We start from the raw sequence: 18151 nt of genomic DNA, 5'->3' as shown, positions 1-18151 counted from the left end.
CCATCTGTCGGCTCCACTCAAGGTCACAATGTCATTGTTTGCCAATGCAGGTGGAATTTATATTACAATAAGTAACACATGAGACAGAATTCAAACACTTATCTTTATTGGTTATTCCTCAGCGTGGAACTTCTCGCAAGCTGGACAACACACGTTGTTCTGGGGGTGTATATTCACAATTTCATGGCATTTGACAAAATAGGACAAATATATTAACAGTCATAAACTAACATCTGACCATCTCCGCTAACACACTCAATTCAAAGGGTCAGACTGCATTTCATTTGATCCGAAGAACAATGAAGATCATCAGAACTCAGGCGTACGCAGAGGTGAGCGCTTGTATTTGTGTCATCTGGTCTTGGGAGCAGGCCTGGGTGGTCGGTTGTGCTGGTTGGGTCCGATGTATTTCAGTGGAGTGTACTTTGGCGTCTCGATCACTTCTAGGCCCAAGTAAGGCTGCAGGGCTCGGGGGACGCGAACCGTTCCTTCCTGGGGAGGTGAGGAGAATGGACGGAGGGGAGAAAGACACAAAAGATGAGCACAGAACCATTAATAACAGTCATGTTACGTCGAGTGGATTGTAAGGTCTTGAAAGGAATATGATGAAAACTATTTCTGGCATAGCAGTAAATCCTTGAAGCACATTTTAATTTGACATATCGTTGCTCTTTGGGGTTTGTTAAGGCCCATTTTTTTAAAAACAGATGTAAAATGCATAAATAAAAACAAATCACATTGTTATGCATTTCCTTAATTAATTAATTACATTTATTAAGCTCTAATTATTGAGTTAATGAATTGGGATTCAATTCGAATCACAGTAAGGAAAACAATGTGTTTTGCATTTCAGTGTTATTTCTTCAGTGAGTAAATAAAACACATTTAAGCTCCTTGCAATATTCTATATAATATAGATAGGCACCTCATACAGGTACTGAAATGTGGGAATTAGTGGTTAGTTAGTTTTAATATACAGACGTATCAGAATGACCATGGCTTCTTTTAGTCATCCCCCTGAAATTAAGTCAACTAGGCCTATCGTATTATGCCTATTTGTTACACATTTGTCTGCCTCAAGAAGATATAAAACTGTTGAGCAATAATCGAGGTAACCGCAGTATTATTTCTAAATTACTAGTTCAGCATTTCTAATGCTAAACATTACAATTTGTATAATCATTTTGACTGTCACAATCATAAGGAGGGGCCACTTCAACACAGGTCCACGCAAAGAAATAACACAGTGGAAGGTGGATTAGATAACGTCTTGTTTGGAGACAAAAAGAGAGGAGGACACTGTTTTTTACACATTTTCATCAAAGCTTTGTCTGCAAAACCATAAAAACAAAACTACAAGCCTGACATAACATTGCAATATTACCTCTTCCCTGTAAAAGGGCAACATTTGCAGTCACATATTGTAGGGAAATCATACAATAAATAATTGTCTAGGACTAAAGGCAGTGAGGAATTCAGAGTTTTCCAGGTTTTGTGTAAAGTGGACCCTTGTGATGGTGTCTTACTTTGGTCTGGTGAGTCTCCAGTATAGCGATGATGGTTCGGGGGATGGCACACGCTGTAGCATTCACCTAGACAAAATAAATAAAAAAAATCATGGTGGTGGTGTACTGCTGTAAACAACCCCCCCAGGAAGGTACAGCAGTGCTGCCTCATCTGCAGTCTTACTGTGTGGGCGTACTGCAGGCTGCCGTCCTGTCGCTCATACAGGATGTTGAGGCGTCTGCTTTGGTAGTCTGTACAGTTGGACCCACTGGAAATCTATACATACAGAGAGAGAGAAAAACTGCAATGAGAATCAGCTGGAAAAACAATCTGTCCTCATCTTCATCCCATCATACTTGACTGATACTTAGAGCACAAGCAGAACAATCATCATCACCACCATCGTCTTTTCATTAAACAGACACTAAAGGCTTCCCTTCAACAATGTCATAAAGTCTGATCATGCATGCATGCTACAGATTCTGCTCGCCATTATTAATGTAGGAGATAATTCATTAAATACAGGTTTATTGGAGGTACAGACAAGTTATGTTTTCCTTCCTTCAAATTTTAACAGACGAGCCGACCTCTCCGTAGCCGTTTCTCCCGGGCATCCACGCTTCGACGTCATACTTCCTGTGTGCTGGAGGACCCAGTTCCTGCGTCGGCATTTCCAGCACTCTGAGTTAAAAAGCACATGCGAAGACAACTTGGAGATTAAAAAATACAGCCATAAATCCCACCGCTGTGATGATATGCGTGTAGTAACCTGTAGTGCAGCTCCAGTGCAGAGAACATCTCCTTCTGCAGAGAGATAAACTCCTCCAGCAGCTGAGAACTCTCTTCTCCCGTTTCATCGGCTGTCACTCCAAACATCTCAACCTGGATACACACACAGTTAATGACAGCATTAATATAGAGTAGGTACATATAATCTTAAAACATGATTTGGAATGAATTGCTGAGAGTTGGACAGGCACAGTTTTATCGGGCACTTGCAAGAAAATTAGCATCTGAAGACGTTTAAAAATAAAAATTGACTTTGGGGCAAGTAGATTTCTGATCCACTTAGCTGACCGAGCAAGTGAAAAAATACATCAATGTTATTTCCAAGCAACTACTGTGTCTCTTATATAAGTCCTTGCAACCTTGTTGAAGTGATGCACTCTGTAGAGCCCCCATGTCTCTCTGCCCGTGTCCGTCTCTGCTCTGTAGCAGGTACTGCTGCACACTGTCCTGCAGCGGGAGATGACAGATCACATCAGCTAGATTCACTACAATATAACACTGTCTGTGGCAAACTAGGAGTGAGGCGTGCTTCTCACCTGACAGGCAGGTCCTTCCAGTTCACCGCATGATCCATGAAATAGCCTGGAGAAGAGAGACACGCATCATATCACAACTGACTACACCGGACGCTCCCAGTCCTACATTCTGATTGATAACTCACACATTGTGGGGACTTACTTTCTTTCTTTCTTTTAGACCAAAATGGGAATTAATTATGTTAAAGGTAAATCATGAATAGGTAACCAGGAAATTAAAATAAGTTTATGTAATGCCCCCTTAAATACATAAAAATACAAAAGTGTGTGTGTGTGTAAACTGAGGGTATGAAAACCACAACCTGGAGGAAATTAAAACCTCATCGTGATTGCAACTCAGGAAGACTCACCTGCCACCCCGACCTCTCCAGTCCCAGCCAGGTTGAGGTCTGGGAAACGGGCCGGGTCCAGTGAATAGACCTGAGAGCGATGGGCGTTGGGCTGCATCCCACAACCCTCCTGGAGGTGGACGACGCAGAGGAGAGGAGAGAGGGATATTGTGTGGCTGAAAACATTGCTTTGGTATTCAAACGGTTATGAGTATTTTGTTGCACAATGTCATTTGATAATTTGTGCATTTTAATCTAATTTCCAGATATTAAGTAAATCATCTTCCGTAAAGTCAGACTGGGATATCGTGACACCTTAAGCAAAATCAGGTATTGTTTGAAAACAGATGGCAGAGGGCTGCTACTCACAAATACGGCTCCCTTCAGCATGTCGGGCACAACCATTGGAATGAAGCCCTGCAAGATATAACGAAGTTTGGCTCTCCTGTACTTTAACAGAATAAGCGTGCAGACTTTATACTTAACATTTACAAACACTTGCTTACCCGTCGCTGCAGTGTGTCGAGGGCAAAGTTCTGGAGAGCGGTTTGAAGTCTGGCCCCTGCTCCCCTCAGATAGTAGGACCTGTGGCCTGAGACGTGAGCTAAATGTCTGCAGGAGAGGATTGAGGAACGACGGTTAATGATCCCATTCATTCATATCAATTAAGCATATTCTCTTTCAATCTTATGAACTAAAAGATTCAAAAGAATAGTGTGCAAACAGTAAGATACCAAGTGGCAGAAGTATGATCCGAGTCTCCCTTACCTCTGCCTGATCAGACCCAACTCCTCCCCCAGGACTGCGTGGCCTCTGGGCTTGAAGTCAAACTCTACAGCAGGGAGAGTGGGCAGATTATGAGATTTGTGTTTTTAAAAACGGGCAAAGCACTTTAGGTTATTATTGATCTGATCAGTGATCCAGATCAATCACCTGGTTTCTGTCCAACCAGCTCCACCACCCTTGCCTGGCTCTCATCTCCAACTGGCTTTAAAAAGGAGAGAGAGAGAGATATAGATAGAGAGAGAATCATCAATAATGAAAAACGAATCGTTAGTTGCAACCTTACTTAGTTATTTGTTATTATTGCCATTATTTTCATACATACATTTTTTAAATACGTATTTTTGTATATTATTATTATTTTCGTATTACTATCACAATTATTGTTTTTCTATTATTTTTTTTTTTGCTTGATTTCTTTAAAAAAAAAAAAACAGACTGTACACATGTGAAGATGACTATTTTTTTTTTGTATAAAATGAGTGAGTCCTCACCACATCAGGGTGTGTGCTGTTGGGCAGTCTGAGTGCTCGTCCGTAGTGTTCCTGATCCAGCTCGGTCTCTTTGGGGTACAGCTGGTTCAGTCTGTTGCGGACCTCTCTGCCCTTCTGCAGAGCCTGGGTGTACTCTGGAAGCTGTGTGATAAACAACAAGGACTCAGAGCCGGTCCTGAATGTGATCTACCACTGAGTGCACGGACAAGGACATAGTACTACCAAGATCGACTGATTCAATAACAAAGTATTCTGAAGTTCCAAACTTACATTGCCCAGGGATTTTTTGTCGTTCTTGCCCTGTGAGGAAAATATGATTTGTCAATTTTGGATGCAGCTTAGTACTTATTATTTCCTCAAATCAGAGAAATATTATCATAAACTTATTATAACTTATAAACTCACCACTAGTGCTTTGACTGTGTCACTGATGTGCCTCTTTTGCTCCTCCAGCCCAGAGATTTCTGTCCTCACTGCCTGGAGCTCCTGCCACACACACACCTACAACATGGACACAATGAATTAAATTGATCCTGGATTCGTGACATCACAAGCTTATTAAACACTTATGTAAAAAAAAAAAAAAAAAAACATTGGAAACAAATGAATATACAATGAAGAGTATTTGACTTCATTAGGACTCGTTTGTATTTGTTATAAGACACCCCGACCTTAGTGGCAGTCCTGCAGTAGGCACATTATTTTTGAATTGCAGGACGCAACACCATACAGATATAGGCGCGGCGACGCAGCCAGCTGTCAAGCCCAGAAACATTTGACGCCAACACTTACCACATTCCTGACATCGTCCGCTCGCAGGTCACCCTTCCTGCTCTCTACGTTCGCTATGACTTTGGCGGTCTCCTCGCACACCGCCCTCATGTCCAGCTCGGGCTTGTCGCTGTAACCTTCGCGGACGTGCTCGTACAGACTGCTGCGGGCTCCGTGCGAAAGACGGCGTGGGACAAACACGCTCGTCCTCCGCCGTGGACATTGTCTTGCTACCGGCTTCAGCACGGCCAGCGCAGCGCCTCCGACTCTAGCGACCATGCCGATGCAGGTCGCCATGTTTGTCTTGTGGGCAATGCTGCATTCAATAGTGTAGGAATAATCGGAACTCTGCTCTCTGTCAGCTTTTTTTAATGCACGCGTTTGAACACAATATTATCACTTAAATGGAAGCATAATATTTGAAAAGAATAATGACTATTCACACTTCTTAGCCCTTTCATTTGATGCTTTTTAGGCGCTCGTGGAGCGAGGCGTCCGGGCTGTTAAACGGTCTTTTCGGCGGTGAACGCAGCATGAACGCGGAAATGAGTGTTTCGGAAATGAAATGAAAATTAAAAAAACGAATGTGCATTTTTTTTTTAAATATTATCTTAATACAACAGCTGCCATTTCACGCAACGGTTATCATGTAATGTCAAAAAGGGAGCAGGAAATATATTTTTTAATTATTCCAGTGACAACAAAAAGCGAGTCACGTCCAAAGAAAATCGTCACGAGCCAAAGGTCAACCAATCAGATGAGCGGAAGTTTAGCGTTGCGGTAATCCGGTTCATACGTGACAAGTGCGGCCGACTGAACCTCAACTCAGTCCCAATTTTCTGCCCCGTGGGCTCTAAAAACTACACTCTCTGCTAATGCCCCGGCGCCGAGCTTGACGTGTCTACATAATGCCACGGAGGGCTGATGTGTTGCCGCGACGAGACGTTCCTGCACAGCGGGAGAACTGCTCCTTTGTAAGCTAGTTGGGTCCTTCAGTTAGTAGCGGTTAGTGATGTTGTTGAGCAGCGAGTCCTTCTCCACAGGCCGGGACGAGCCTCTCAGCTGAGACCCGGGGTGGAGACGCCGAGACACCTAGATGAGAGCGAGGAAAGTCTCCCAAAGCTTCTGGTAAAAAACCGGCTACTTGGATACGGTGAGCCTGTCCCCCAAACTGCCTCACCGATTCCTGTTGAGAGTGAGACCCGATCAGCCTTCACGGTGGAAACGAGAAGAAGAGCAAAGGTACTGTCTGCTTTGGGTTTGTAATGCATCATAGCCAGCCAGTCTTTTATGAAGTCACATCCTTCTGGTCAAATGCAAGTGAAAGCACACTGCAACAACAAGGGACTGGGGTGAATCTGTAGCAAACTCTATTTACCTTAAAATTAAGCTATATGACATTTGTCTCCCTAGAAAGCAACACAGATGTAGGTTATGTCTTTCACAGGCCTCTCGATCTACACAGACCTGGCTGTTACAGATCAGACCTTTCATGCATAAAGTGTAAAACCCTTTTTTTTCCTGTGAGTAATTATCTGTGTTTGTGTGTATTACTGCACTTCAGATGAATGCTGTGCGGGGGGGCACAGTCACCTGGCGTCCCCAGCCGTGGCAGGACGGGGACGGGGGAGGAGGAGAACCTCTGTCGGACAGCGACTCTGAGGAGGAGGACTTCCCCGATGACAGCACCACGCCACTGGGAGACTACATCACACACGGTGAGACGGATGAACCACGAGGCTGGAGAGGGTCGTGTGCAGCTGTCTTCTCTCTTATTCCCCGTCCTCTTTCTGCTGTGTTTTAGGATTGAAGCAGCTCCTGGATGCTCAGCAGCTGTGTGATGTTACTCTGCTTGTCGAGGGGAAGAAGTTCATGTGCCACAGGTACGGCTGCTATATCCTGCAAATGAGTTAATCCAGAGAAAAATAACAATTATATACAATTTGGGAGAATTTTAAACTAGAGCGACCAAATATTTGATATTTTACTGGATAAATGACCATCAATCAGTGAGCTACTTCTTGTGAGTAGATGTAGAAACGAGATATCTTCCACGCTTCTCTCACTTCAGAGTCCTCCTAGCAGCCGTGAGCCCGTACTTCCGGGCCATGTTCACCAGCCCTCTGGTGGAGTCCCGCCTCACTGAGATCCGACTGGAGGAAGTGACGCCGTCTGTCATGGAGACCGTCATCCAGTTTGTGTACACCGGTGAGGCTGGGCTCTCCCTGGACACAGCGGAGGATCTGTTTGTGGCCGCCAACCGGCTTCAGGTCATGCCACTTCAAGACCTGTGCTCCAGGTAAATCTACTGTATAAAAGTGACCGGTGATGACTTTTACAGCCGTGTTTATTAGCCTTGACAATTCAGGTGGCTTTATATTTACTTTGACATTAGCATAAACAAACAGTAGCTTAAACAGCTGCTGTCTTCTGGATAATAAAACCTGTTGTCTCATTTCCTCTTTTCTATTACCCCCCTATGTCTTTCTCTCCACTTGTGGTTTTTCTCTACTCTTCTCTCTTCAGGTTTCTATTCGAGCACCTCTCAGTGGATAACTGCCTGGGGATGTACTCTCTGGCTCGCTCTCACCATGACCAGCTGCTGCTGAGGGCTTCTTTGCGGCTGGTAGCCCAGCACTTCCCCCGTGTGGCCCGACAGAAAGACTTCCTCCTGCTTGACCACGGCACCTTAGGCAGCCTCCTGAGCTCTGACCGTCTGGGGGTGGACTCGGAGGCAGAGGTTTACGATGCGGCACGCCGCTGGGCAGAGCACCAACCCTTAGATCGCTACGCCCACATGCCGGCCCTGCTCCACCACCTGCGGCCGGGGCTGCTATCGCAGGAAGAGAGCCGAAGACTGTGCCAGGAATTGGGGCCTGCGGCAGCTGGTGAGGGCCTCGGGGGGCCTCTGAGACCACGGGAGGGCATGTTTGAGAAGAAGATTGTCTGCGTGGACCTTACACCTCGGGAAGAGGAGAATTTGGCTGCGAGAGACTACACCGTGGACTGCTTTGATCCTCGGACAGGGAAGTGGGAGAAGTTAGCGGCGCTGGGTTCTCTAGTCAGTCCCAGCTGTACGGCTGTAGGTGACCGGCTGTTTGTAGCGGGCGGGATCCTGCGGACAGGCTCTGTGTCTGCAGCCGTGCATGAATATGATGCAGTGTTGGACCGCTGGATGGAGAGGCCTTCCATGGTCCAGCCACGGGCTATGCTAGGGCTTCTGGGCTGTGGAGAGTCCGTCTATGCCTTGGGTGGTAGTAACCGCTCAGCTCTGCTGGACTCCAGTGAGACCTTAGAGCTGACTACGCTTCAGTGGGCGCCGGGGCCTCGGTTACCGCTGCCTCTGCGCGCCTTTGCCTGCGCAGCGTTACGCGGGCGACTTTACCTTCTGGGTGGGACCACACTTGAACAGAACCGGGCTGTGGTCCACTCGGGAGTGCTTATTTATCACACCCTGACAGACTGCTGGACACGTGTGGCTCTGGACTCCGGCGCCACATGTCTCGCTGGAGGAGTAGCGGTGCGAGGAGGAGTTTGTGCCATTGGGGGATACATGAGGGATACAACCAAGTTCCTGGATGGAAACTACACCAATCTGGAGACTTTAGATGCCACTGGGCGTGTACTGTTTTTCAGAGAGGGCAGGGGGTCTGGAATAGAGAGGGAGGTGACTGGGGGTGGGGTGATGGTCACCACGGAGCAGCGGGGAGGTGCAGGTGGTGGAAGCGACCGAGCCCCAAGCCCCGTGGTGTTCCCCGGGCTGCCGCGGCGTATTGCAGCTGGCGGCGTGGCTAGGTGGAAACGCAGGATTTATGTGCTGGGTGGGGAAAACGGGTCACGCTTCTATGACAGCGTGTACTGTTGGAAGCCCGGCTGGCGCAGCTGGGTCCAGAGACGTGAGAAACTCCCCGGTGACACTGGAGGAGTGAGCCAGTTTGGATGTACCACTTTAAAGTTCCCTAAGAAACACATCCTGTCCAGACTGAGACTAGCCAAAGAGAACTGCAAGAAGGCGACTGACTAGCTTGATAGGAAATATCAATGGGGACCAGTATGACCGAAGTCGAGGCAGCCGTTCATGTGACACAGAGATGAGCTCCAGGCTTAGTTTGAATTAGCTCCTCTTTGACCTCCATGAAAGGTTGGTGTTGAGATGAAGTCACAAGGAAGAGACCATTTTATACAATCTGAGTGCAGCCCAGAGTAGGCCTATAAAGGACTGGATGCAGATGAAATGTATTAGGGATAGTCGGATGGACAGGCAGAGAGTGAGTGGAGCCATAAAACTGGTCAAAAGTCAGGCAACATGTACCTGAATGTAACTTAATCCACTATTTGTCACAACATCAAAGTCCTTTGAGAGAGAGAAAAGAGCCTTTTAATTAGTTTTCTTAAAGTGTAATGTTGATTTCAGCATTTTGCTGGCATATTTTTTAAAAGGCTGTTTGGAAAACCACTTGAATGCTGTGAAAATGTCAGCAGTGTTTTAGTTTAGACACAAGGATACCGGCACATCTCCTACCATGCTGCGCTCCACTTCATTTGCCTAAACCTCGTTTTTTTTGGGCCTGTAAAGGCCTTTTGAAACTTCAATCAAGGGCTATAGAAATAAACTTGACTTGAGTGGATACATATCATAGGAAACACCAAACTCATAGAGCAGTGAGGAGGCGAATGTCCTGTTCTGTGTTTGACGCATGGCTTGAAGCCCTGCGTTGATCTTTCATCTCAGTGGAGGACGTCCATCAAATCCTCATAACTGCAGAAAACCTCAGGGGGGGGAGGGGTGTGTGCAGCACAACAATGGTTCATTTGTTCAGGTTCATCTCTCACAACGGTGAGGGTACTCAGACCCACCTGTCCCCAACACTGCCCAGTGTAGTAATTTCCCTCCGACTGATCCCGAATACGTCAGCCCATGTGTTCAACGCAGATTAACTATCATCTTTCTGCTCAGTGCAAACTCCGCTTATTATCCGTTTTCTTAAATGCTCTCATAAAGGTCCTGCCTCAAACAAGTGGAACATAGCAGTGGAGGATAATACACAAAAATGAAAGTTGATAGCCAGTATGTCTTCCATATATACGTGTGTTTGAGAAGTGTAGAAAATCCGCTTTCAGAAGGATTTGGTAGACGTTGATGACGAACCCCTGCAAAGAAGAAAAAAACAGCATGGCATGTTTACAGCGACAGAATGTCATGAAGATGACCCACAGCATCCTCGTGTCTAGACTACCCCACTTTTCCCTAAAGATTCAAGCCAGGTGAACAGTTGACTTTACTTGATTCAGCAGCCGTGTCAAAATCATTTTTTTTTTTTAGTTTTGTTTTTGTTTCAATTGCTCCATCCACAGGACTCGTGAATGTGTTTGGCATGGAGGTTAAGGATAACCTGAAGCACTGCACCTAATTTATTGATATGTATTTCAAAGGTTTTTGTTGTTGTCGTTGTTTTGAAACGGTAAATTCTTTTGCTCCGACTGCAGTGACTGGGCTTCCTGCAGGATGGCGCTATATGCTCAGACAGACCCAAACAGTAGCAGATATATGTTGAGATCTGAAAGGGACTGAGGGTTTTAAAGTAACTTCATTCTTAAATTCAGATTTTTATGAATGATCAGAAAGCTTGCCACAAATGTAAGCACATTGTTTTGCTGTGAGCCACTATGTTTCCTCTGATCTTTTCTGGTTTTCTCTCTTATTTATTCATTCCTCAAATGCAGATACGTCTGCCTCTGGAAAAACACTGCAATTGTCTGAAAATGGTCTGCATTTAGATACCAACTTTCAGTCATGAACAGAAAATGTTTAATATTATTGAAATGCATCACAATGATGGCTTAAAGTCAGATACAGATGAAAAAACACTGAAAGATTTCTGTGACATTAAAATGAATAGGTTCCAAACACTAAAACGCAGTAGAATTATTTTTGGTCAATAAGTTGACCACCATTTTTTAATCAAAGGTTTCACTAATGCAGGTCAGATATTAGGAGTGAGTCAGTATGAATCCTCCGAATACATAATCAACCTAAAACAAGCAATTAAGATGGATACAGAATGGTGTCTGCAGTGGCAACATATGTTTTTTTTCTAGTCTGATCCCAGACCTGCAAATTGGATTTATTCATTGTTTTAGTGAAGTTAATTTATTATTCAAGTTTATTGAAGCTGTAAATCAGTGGCAGTCTGGAACTTAAGAATTCAAACATGCTGCAAGGCAATACGTTTGTGAGTCTGATTAGATCAGCTTTGTGGTCGGATCTGTCTCATAACTCTGCCTTCCACCGGGTTATACTGAATCAACTGACGAACAGAATCAAAAGAGCATTTCAGAGTTTTCACACTCCCATGTAGAACTTTTCTAAACGATGAGTCCCCCGAGAGCCGAACCGTGGAACTCCCCTCATTTCCCAGCCAACAGCAGATGTTTGACACCACAGTAGAGTTTTTCCTAGCGAGAACAGTTCCCACCTAACAGCTTGATTACAACAATGTGATCTCTGGTGTTCACTTTGTTTCAGTAGTATGTTCGCCAGTCAAACACACAACAGGTATAATTCATTTTTTTGAGATGTGAGCTTCAGTTTGTTTGTAAAATGAAAAAAAAAAAAAATACACACCATATTGTTTTTTAAACATTTTTATTGTCAGAGTATGTTAAAATACATGCTAGGAATTTTCACCTTGAAATGTCAAACAAGTGTTTTTTTTCTTTCTTTTTCTTCGTGTGCTTACAGCTTGTGTGTGTGTGTGCGTGCGTGTGTGCGCGTGTGGCGTGTGTGTGTGCATGTTTTCTACGCTGAGGTGTAAATCTGTTCAATGCAAGCTCCTTTGCACACATCCACACACCCGCGTATTGTATGTCCATTCAGAGAAGTGAAGCTGCCCTCATTTGTACAATCTGATCAAGTTTGTGAACTGAAAGGCAAATTGATGTTGTGTTATCAAATGATTAAAGGACTGTTGGCTTATGTGTTTTCCACTGGTGACTTTATTGCTATCTGATAATAGATTGGTCGAAGTCTTGATTTCTGCATGTAAAATGTGGGAAATCCAGTGGACTAAAACCCTGTTTTTCATGCTTTGGTGTTAATAATTACTCCAATTAATAAACTGCTGACACTGCCCATTGCCACAGCTGGCCAAAGTTCTCATATAGACCACAAATCCACTGCTGATGCGTGGCTCATCTACAGACGCAGAATTCTCTCCTTTTTTAGGCTTTATTAGAAACAAAGCTGGAGATAAATCGAGCTCTAGGTTAAACAAAGTGCATTCTATTAGATAAGTAGTGGAGCGATGGAGAATCCCTCGGCAGAGAAAGTGATCATCAACAACCCAGCAGACATCATCGTCATTGTTGGATATTTCATCATGGTCCTTGGGGTTGGCATTTGGGTAAGTCCGTTACCGGGACTTCAATCGGGATTGTGACGTCTGAATAAAAACAAATGCATGAAAAGGAGAGGTAACAGAATTGTCCTGTCTTGTGTTTTTAGGCTATGTTTCGCACCAATCGTGGGACAGTTGGAGGATATTTCCTGGCAGGGCGCACCATGACATGGTGGCCGGTGAGTTGGACCGATAAATATCCGGCCCGATACAACCCTATTATGTATCAGTGTTAGATAAGAATTTGTGCACAAATGCATAAAATATGTTTGAGGTCATTTAGAACAATAGTGCATAGTTTTTCCACCAGAGGGCACCGCATCTCCTAACAGGAGTATTTTCATGTTATGAAAGGAAGGATGCCAGGGGGAAGTTTGTGCACAGAATTTTAGACCTAAATAAACAACAACAACAACTTGTTGTTCCTTACAGGGAAGGGGTGATATATGGCTCGATTTTGTCACATGACTATGCGTCAGTATCACTCATGTCTGTTTCTTGCATCATCGTCTTCATACTTGATGATGTCACTGTGCTCCTTTAGGTGTTGGTTTGTCTGGATTGGGTCCTTTCATTGATTCTTCTTTTTTTTTTTTATTTCAGGTTGGTGCATCTCTGTTTGCCAGCAACATCGGCAGCGGTCACTTTGTGGGCTTGGCCGGCACCGGGGCAGCTAGTGGCATCGCTGTCGGAGGGTTTGAATGGAACGTAAGCCACGCTGTATACTCTCATTTATACTCTCATTTATAGTGTATTCTTATATATTATTTATATCGTCTATAGATATCTAGTGTTATATGTCAATTCACTGGACATTTACTGTTTTTTCATCCATCCATCCATCCATCCATCCATCCAGGCTCTGTTCATCGTGCTGCTGCTGGGCTGGCTCTTTGTACCTGTCTACCTTACGGCTGGGGTCAGTAGTTCAGGCTGTTCTATCATGCGTTAACAAGCAGTAACATCTCAAATGTGATGAGATTTTACCGCAGTAAGCTGTCATTTTCCTCTATTGACGCGTGTCGTGTGAACTGGGCCGTGTCAGGTGATCACGATGCCCCAGTACCTGAAGAAGAGGTTCGGCGGGACCAGGATCAGCCTCTATCTCACCGTCATCTCTCTGTTCCTCTACATTTTCACCAAGATCTCAGTGAGTCACCCTGCCTGACAACACATACGGCGTGTCTTTCTCTCTTCGTGCCCTTCCTCCCTCTCTCCGTCTCTCTCCAGGTGGATATGTTTTCAGGAGCTGTGTTCATCCAGCAGGCATTAGGGTGGAACATCTACGTGGCCGTCATCACCCTTCTGTTAATAACAGCCTTGTACACGGTCACGGGTACGTGTGTGAACATATGTCCTGTCCTGGTTCATCAAGGATGTTGCTCTCCCGTTGCGTTTGCTTTTACTAGGCAACCAAAACCTGTGCGCTACCATGACGGTAATGAAGTTGGGCTAATTTAGCAGCAAAGCCTCACTGACGAAACCAAATCAAAACATAGATAAATGGATTTCCAGCACTGTAAATCCTTCACCGTAGCTTTACTGCTGGATTCGTCTGTGTCAGTTTGACTGACCTTTGAACTGGATGTTGTAACATCCTTTTATGGAAATGGTGAAGCAAGTAAAATAGCCCTTAGATGGTAAAGCTCTGCACTAAAATGATTAACTTCTCCTCCATATATTTACAGTAGACTATAGCTATTTATGGAGGAAAGAAAAGATAACTGCTGGCTGTGGTTGGTTGGGGTTTGAAAGATGTGGGCATTCATAGGGAAGGGAGGGTTTAATAAAACGATGCTATTTGTTGCATTGTGGGAAATGTGATCCTTATTAAGAGCAGACCATTTCAAAGTTCATTATGAAGTTGTGAAAGGTTAAGGTTTGTGTGTGTGTGTGTGTGTGTGTTACCAGGTGGCCTGGCTGCTCTGATGTTCACCGACACAGTTCAGACCTTTGTCATCATCGCCGGGGCCTTCGTCCTCACTGGCTTCTGTAAGTAGAAATGTGCAGCATCGCATTTAATCTCCCAGTAGATATTTTCATTCACGTTTGTCGGCATCTGTCATTCCTTCCAGGCCCCAGCAGCTTCAGAACAGGAAAGATATTAACTAGCGTCGGTAATCATTTATTACACAATTCGCTGATGCGGCAGAGCCACCAAACTCCCTGCTTCATCACAATAACCACCATCTGCAACCTCATACAACATATATATGGTGTAGATTACAAGTCATAGAAGGAGGAAGACAATATGAAGACAATATAAAAGTGTGCGAGAAACCATCATCAATTCCCTTTGTGAATTGATGATGCCATAGTGCTGCCTCAGCAGCTGACTCATTTCTTCCAGACAGCATCAGACAACAAGAGAGCTCTGGATGGCCGAATGGAATCCAGAGATGTCATGAAAGACACCACTAGGTCCAGTAGAATAATATATGCCTTAGAGAGAAGAATTCACCCTTTCTTCTTTTCACCTCCAGCTTTTGCTGAAGTCGGAGGCTACAGCGCCCTGCTGGCCAAATACAGCGCCGCTACTCCAAGTAATTTTTCCTCCATGGATCCCCAGCGCTACAACATCTCTCCCCACTGCTACACCCCAAGACAGGACGCCTTCAGCCTGCTGAGGGACCGGACCACGGGGGACCTGCCCTGGCCCGGCGTGCTGTTTGGGATTGCTATAGTGGGCGCCTGGTACTGGTGTACAGACCAGGTGAATATTCAGACCTTGTCAGATGAAAAACTATCTTCATCTTAAGGGGGAATTCAAGGTTGATGCAGGGAACTGGTGTTAGTACTCAAGTTATACCCAAACATCAGCCAGCTTCAAGACCAGATTCAGACTTTAAAACATCTTACCGTACCATATCAAATTAGTTATGACATAGAAATGTGTATTTAAAGAATACAAAATCAAATAAAAACAGTGCAGTGAGATATCCTTAGCTACAGTTAATGTACTCAATGAATCTATCCCGTCTTGTGCTTCTCCAGGTGATAGTCCAGCGGTGCCTCGCAGCTCGTAGTCTGACCCACGTGAAGGCCGGCTGCATCATGTGTGGCTACCTCAAACTGCTGCCGATGTTCCTCATGGTATTCCCCGGCATGATCAGCAGGGCCCTCTACCCGGGTCTGTGGCTTACACTTGTCCTTTCAAATTCCATTTTATTAAAGGGGCTGACAAAAATAAAAAGGCATATTATAGAGTAAAGCTTTATTGGGCAAATCTGTATCTTTACGGTGTGTGTGTAAATGTGTGTTCCCGTCCATCTGTAGATGAGGTTGGCTGTGTTGTCCCAGAGGTGTGTAAGAGGGTGTGTGGGACTGAGGTGGGCTGCTCCAACATTGCTTATCCTAAACTGGTGGTGTCAGTCATGCCGAATGGTAAGACCACATATGACCTTCTGTTTCTCATCACTTTCTACTCTCTCCACTTTTTTTTAAGCAGAGCTAACTTCCTCTGATTTTCTTTCTGTCCCCTTCTCTCTTCCACCCGTCGTCCTTGTTGCCACCTCTCTATGCAGGTTTGCGAGGCCTGATGCTTGCTGTGATGTTGGCTGCTCTCATGTCCTCGTTGGCCTCCATCTTCAACAGCAGCAGCACTCTGTTCACCATGGACATCTGGACTCGCATCAGACCACAGGCCGCCGAGCGGGAGCTCCTCATCGTGGGCAGGTTTGGACCAGTTATACGCATTTAGAAGAAGGTCGTGATTTGATTCCAAGGTTGTTACTGTGTGATACTGTGAATCTCTCATAACTTCTATTATACGCTGTATCTTTTTTGTTGTTCCTCTCCTCTTTAGAGTCTGGGTTCTGTGCATCGTGGCCATCAGCATCTGTTGGATCCCGGTTGTGCAGGCGGCTCAGAGCGGTCAGCTGTTTGATTACATCCAGTCGGTCTCGAGCTATCTGGCTCCACCTATTGCTTCAGTCTTCTTCCTGGCTGTGTTCGTTAAGAGGGTCAATGAAAAGGTGAGATGACAACACAGGGTGACATCATATTAAATGATCTTACCATTGTTGACACGCTTGTGTGGAATCATATCAGCAGAAAGTTAAAATGTTCCCGTCTGCCTCCCAGGGTGCATTCTGGGGCCTGATAGGTGGCCTTCTGATGGGCCTTTGTCGGATGTTGCCTGAGTTCTGGTTTGGGTCTGGCAGCTGTATTTTCCCCTCTAACTGCCCTTTCTTGGTGTGCGGGATTCATTACCTCCACTTTGCAATCATACTGTTCTTCTGTACATCAGTGCTGGTGTTGATGGTCAGCTACTGCACCAAGCCCATAGACGACCAACATGTAAGTGACTCACCGATGCATTCAATCACTCCATACACAAAATATCCACCTCAGCATTTTCAGAATCCTGGTCTGCAATTGGATTAAGTAAACAAATTAATTAATGAACATACAGAGTCCGTTTCTGTGTCTTCTGAAAATTGTTTCCCTGTCAGCTCCATCGTCTGGTGTTCAGCCTGCGTCATTCCAAAGAGGAGAGGAAGGATTTGGACTGGGAGCAGGAGGAGAAAAGGAGAAGAGCCCAGAAAGAAGCTGAGGAGAGGATGAGGGAGGATAGTGACGATGCAGGTAAGAAACAAAAAGACGTTGCAGTCACCAAACACAGATAAAATACTAACTCCTCTCTCCCCCAACCCTCGGTGGCTGAAGAGGAAGAACGGTCTTGTGTCTGTCGCCTGGTTGGTCGGTTCTGCGGCGGTGGCAGCGACTCCCCGGCCCACGAGCAAGACACGCCCGAGGCATCGGAGAAGATGCCTGACATCAGCGAGGACCAGGTGTGGAAGTACACTGTGGATGCTAATGCTCTCATTATGATGGCTGTAGCAGTGTTTATGTGGGGCTACTATGCTTAGCTGTCCCATTGATGCTGGTTGAAAGTGGATGTGAGCTGTGATCGAACTGTGATCATATTTAATCACTTAATAAATAAATACAAGTGTTGCCACCTGTTGCCTATTACTTGTCCCTACAAATCATATTGTCACAATTAAAAAATAAGTTCAAAATCATAAGTATACCATGTCTTACTTCTCTTCTATACTGCAGGCTTCCAATTTTAAGAAAGTGTGTAATGCAGGCGAAAATGTTTCATCATGTTAGAACGGCATTACTGTATAGTGTTTCATGTTGATTCGATCTGCGTCTGCTTACAGCTCTGAGATAAAAGGTGTGAGAAGAATAAAAAAAAAAGTGTAATTTGGAAGTCAGGTAAGACGTTAACTCAATAAAGTCTCAAGTAGCCTGAAGATTTGTTTTCAAAGCTTTTTCCAACTGCTTTTAAATCTTTGGATCACAAAATCAATGAAAAAGATGGGAGTCACTTTACAAAACTTACTTGCACACCATATAAGAGAGTCGTTTATACTTCATATTGTAGTTTTATGTGCATATCTAGTTCTGATTCAATTTTGCTTGGTTATTTCATTAAACACAAAATGCATAAATCTAATTGTTACTCATTAAGTACAAATATCTGACAGTTATAGCTTCTCTGCCCCATATTATCCTCTTGAAAGACGTTGGTCACA

The 18151-nt window shown here is 44.7% G+C and overlaps 3 protein-coding genes across 3 annotated transcripts; 2 read left to right on the top strand and 1 right to left on the bottom strand.

Moving 5' to 3' along the window:
* Nucleotides 1–110: 110 nt before the first annotated feature.
* Nucleotides 111–5722, bottom strand: sars2 (seryl-tRNA synthetase 2, mitochondrial). Its single transcript, XM_084019768.1, has 16 exons — nt 5230–5722; nt 4843–4938; nt 4708–4737; nt 4438–4578; nt 4094–4148; nt 3929–3992; nt 3667–3772; nt 3530–3577; nt 3182–3290; nt 2832–2877; nt 2655–2742; nt 2276–2388; nt 2094–2187; nt 1690–1782; nt 1527–1592; nt 111–492 (listed from the first exon to the last, which is right to left on the bottom strand). Exons 1-16 carry the CDS (start codon nt 5503–5505, stop codon nt 352–354), a joined length of 1566 nt encoding a protein of 521 aa, XP_083875894.1. The 5' UTR covers nt 5506–5722; the 3' UTR covers nt 111–351.
* Nucleotides 5723–6194: 472 nt separating this feature from the next.
* On the top strand, nt 6195–12184 carry LOC311020022 (kelch repeat and BTB domain-containing protein 8). The gene is made up of 5 exons (XM_084019767.1): nt 6195–6450; nt 6773–6926; nt 7013–7091; nt 7280–7507; nt 7735–12184. Exons 2-5 carry the CDS (start codon nt 6773–6775, stop codon nt 9230–9232), a joined length of 1959 nt encoding a protein of 652 aa, XP_083875893.1. The 5' UTR covers nt 6195–6450; the 3' UTR covers nt 9233–12184.
* A 196-nt stretch (nt 12185–12380) lies between these two features.
* slc5a2 (solute carrier family 5 member 2) lies at nt 12381–17791 on the top strand. The gene is made up of 15 exons (XM_084019766.1): nt 12381–12611; nt 12713–12784; nt 13209–13313; nt 13465–13524; nt 13651–13755; nt 13836–13941; nt 14517–14597; nt 15089–15318; nt 15600–15735; nt 15882–15989; nt 16130–16280; nt 16411–16579; nt 16689–16904; nt 17060–17192; nt 17274–17791. Exons 1-15 carry the CDS (start codon nt 12513–12515, stop codon nt 17474–17476), a joined length of 1974 nt encoding a protein of 657 aa, XP_083875892.1. The 5' UTR covers nt 12381–12512; the 3' UTR covers nt 17477–17791.
* The last annotated feature ends 360 nt before the right edge of the window (nt 17792–18151 follow it).

This window comes from Eutrigla gurnardus, assembly GCF_963514095.1.
Source record: "Eutrigla gurnardus genome assembly, chromosome: 10".
Taxonomy (NCBI): Eukaryota; Metazoa; Chordata; class Actinopteri; order Perciformes; family Triglidae; genus Eutrigla; species Eutrigla gurnardus.
The sequence above is the reverse complement of the archived record's forward strand: the minus strand, read 5'-3'. Positions and strand labels throughout refer to the sequence as shown.

Bases quoted from the DNA above. Each gene is read 5' to 3' on its own strand.
- sars2 (XM_084019768.1), bottom strand. From the start codon at position 5,505: ATGGCGACCTGCATCGGCATGGTCGCTAGAGTCGGAGGCGCTGCGCTG. The intron at 2,188-2,275 runs GTTACTACACGC...TTTTTAACTCAG, and splicing joins GCACTGGAGCTGCACTACAG to AGTGCTGGAAATGCCGACGC. The intron at 493-1,526 runs GTAAGACACCAT...TCACCTCCCCAG, and splicing joins TGGAGACTCACCAGACCAAA to GAAGGAACGGTTCGCGTCCC.
- LOC311020022 (XM_084019767.1), top strand. From the start codon at position 6,773: ATGAATGCTGTGCGGGGGGGCACAGTCACCTGGCGTCCCCAGCCGTGG. The intron at 6,927-7,012 runs GTGAGACGGATG...GCTGTGTTTTAG, and splicing joins GGGAGACTACATCACACACG to GATTGAAGCAGCTCCTGGAT. The intron at 7,092-7,279 runs GTACGGCTGCTA...CTCTCACTTCAG, and splicing joins AAGAAGTTCATGTGCCACAG to AGTCCTCCTAGCAGCCGTGA.
- slc5a2 (XM_084019766.1), top strand. From the start codon at position 12,513: ATGGAGAATCCCTCGGCAGAGAAAGTGATCATCAACAACCCAGCAGAC. The intron at 12,612-12,712 runs GTAAGTCCGTTA...TTGTGTTTTTAG, and splicing joins TCCTTGGGGTTGGCATTTGG to GCTATGTTTCGCACCAATCG. The intron at 16,580-16,688 runs GTGAGATGACAA...TCTGCCTCCCAG, and splicing joins TTAAGAGGGTCAATGAAAAG to GGTGCATTCTGGGGCCTGAT.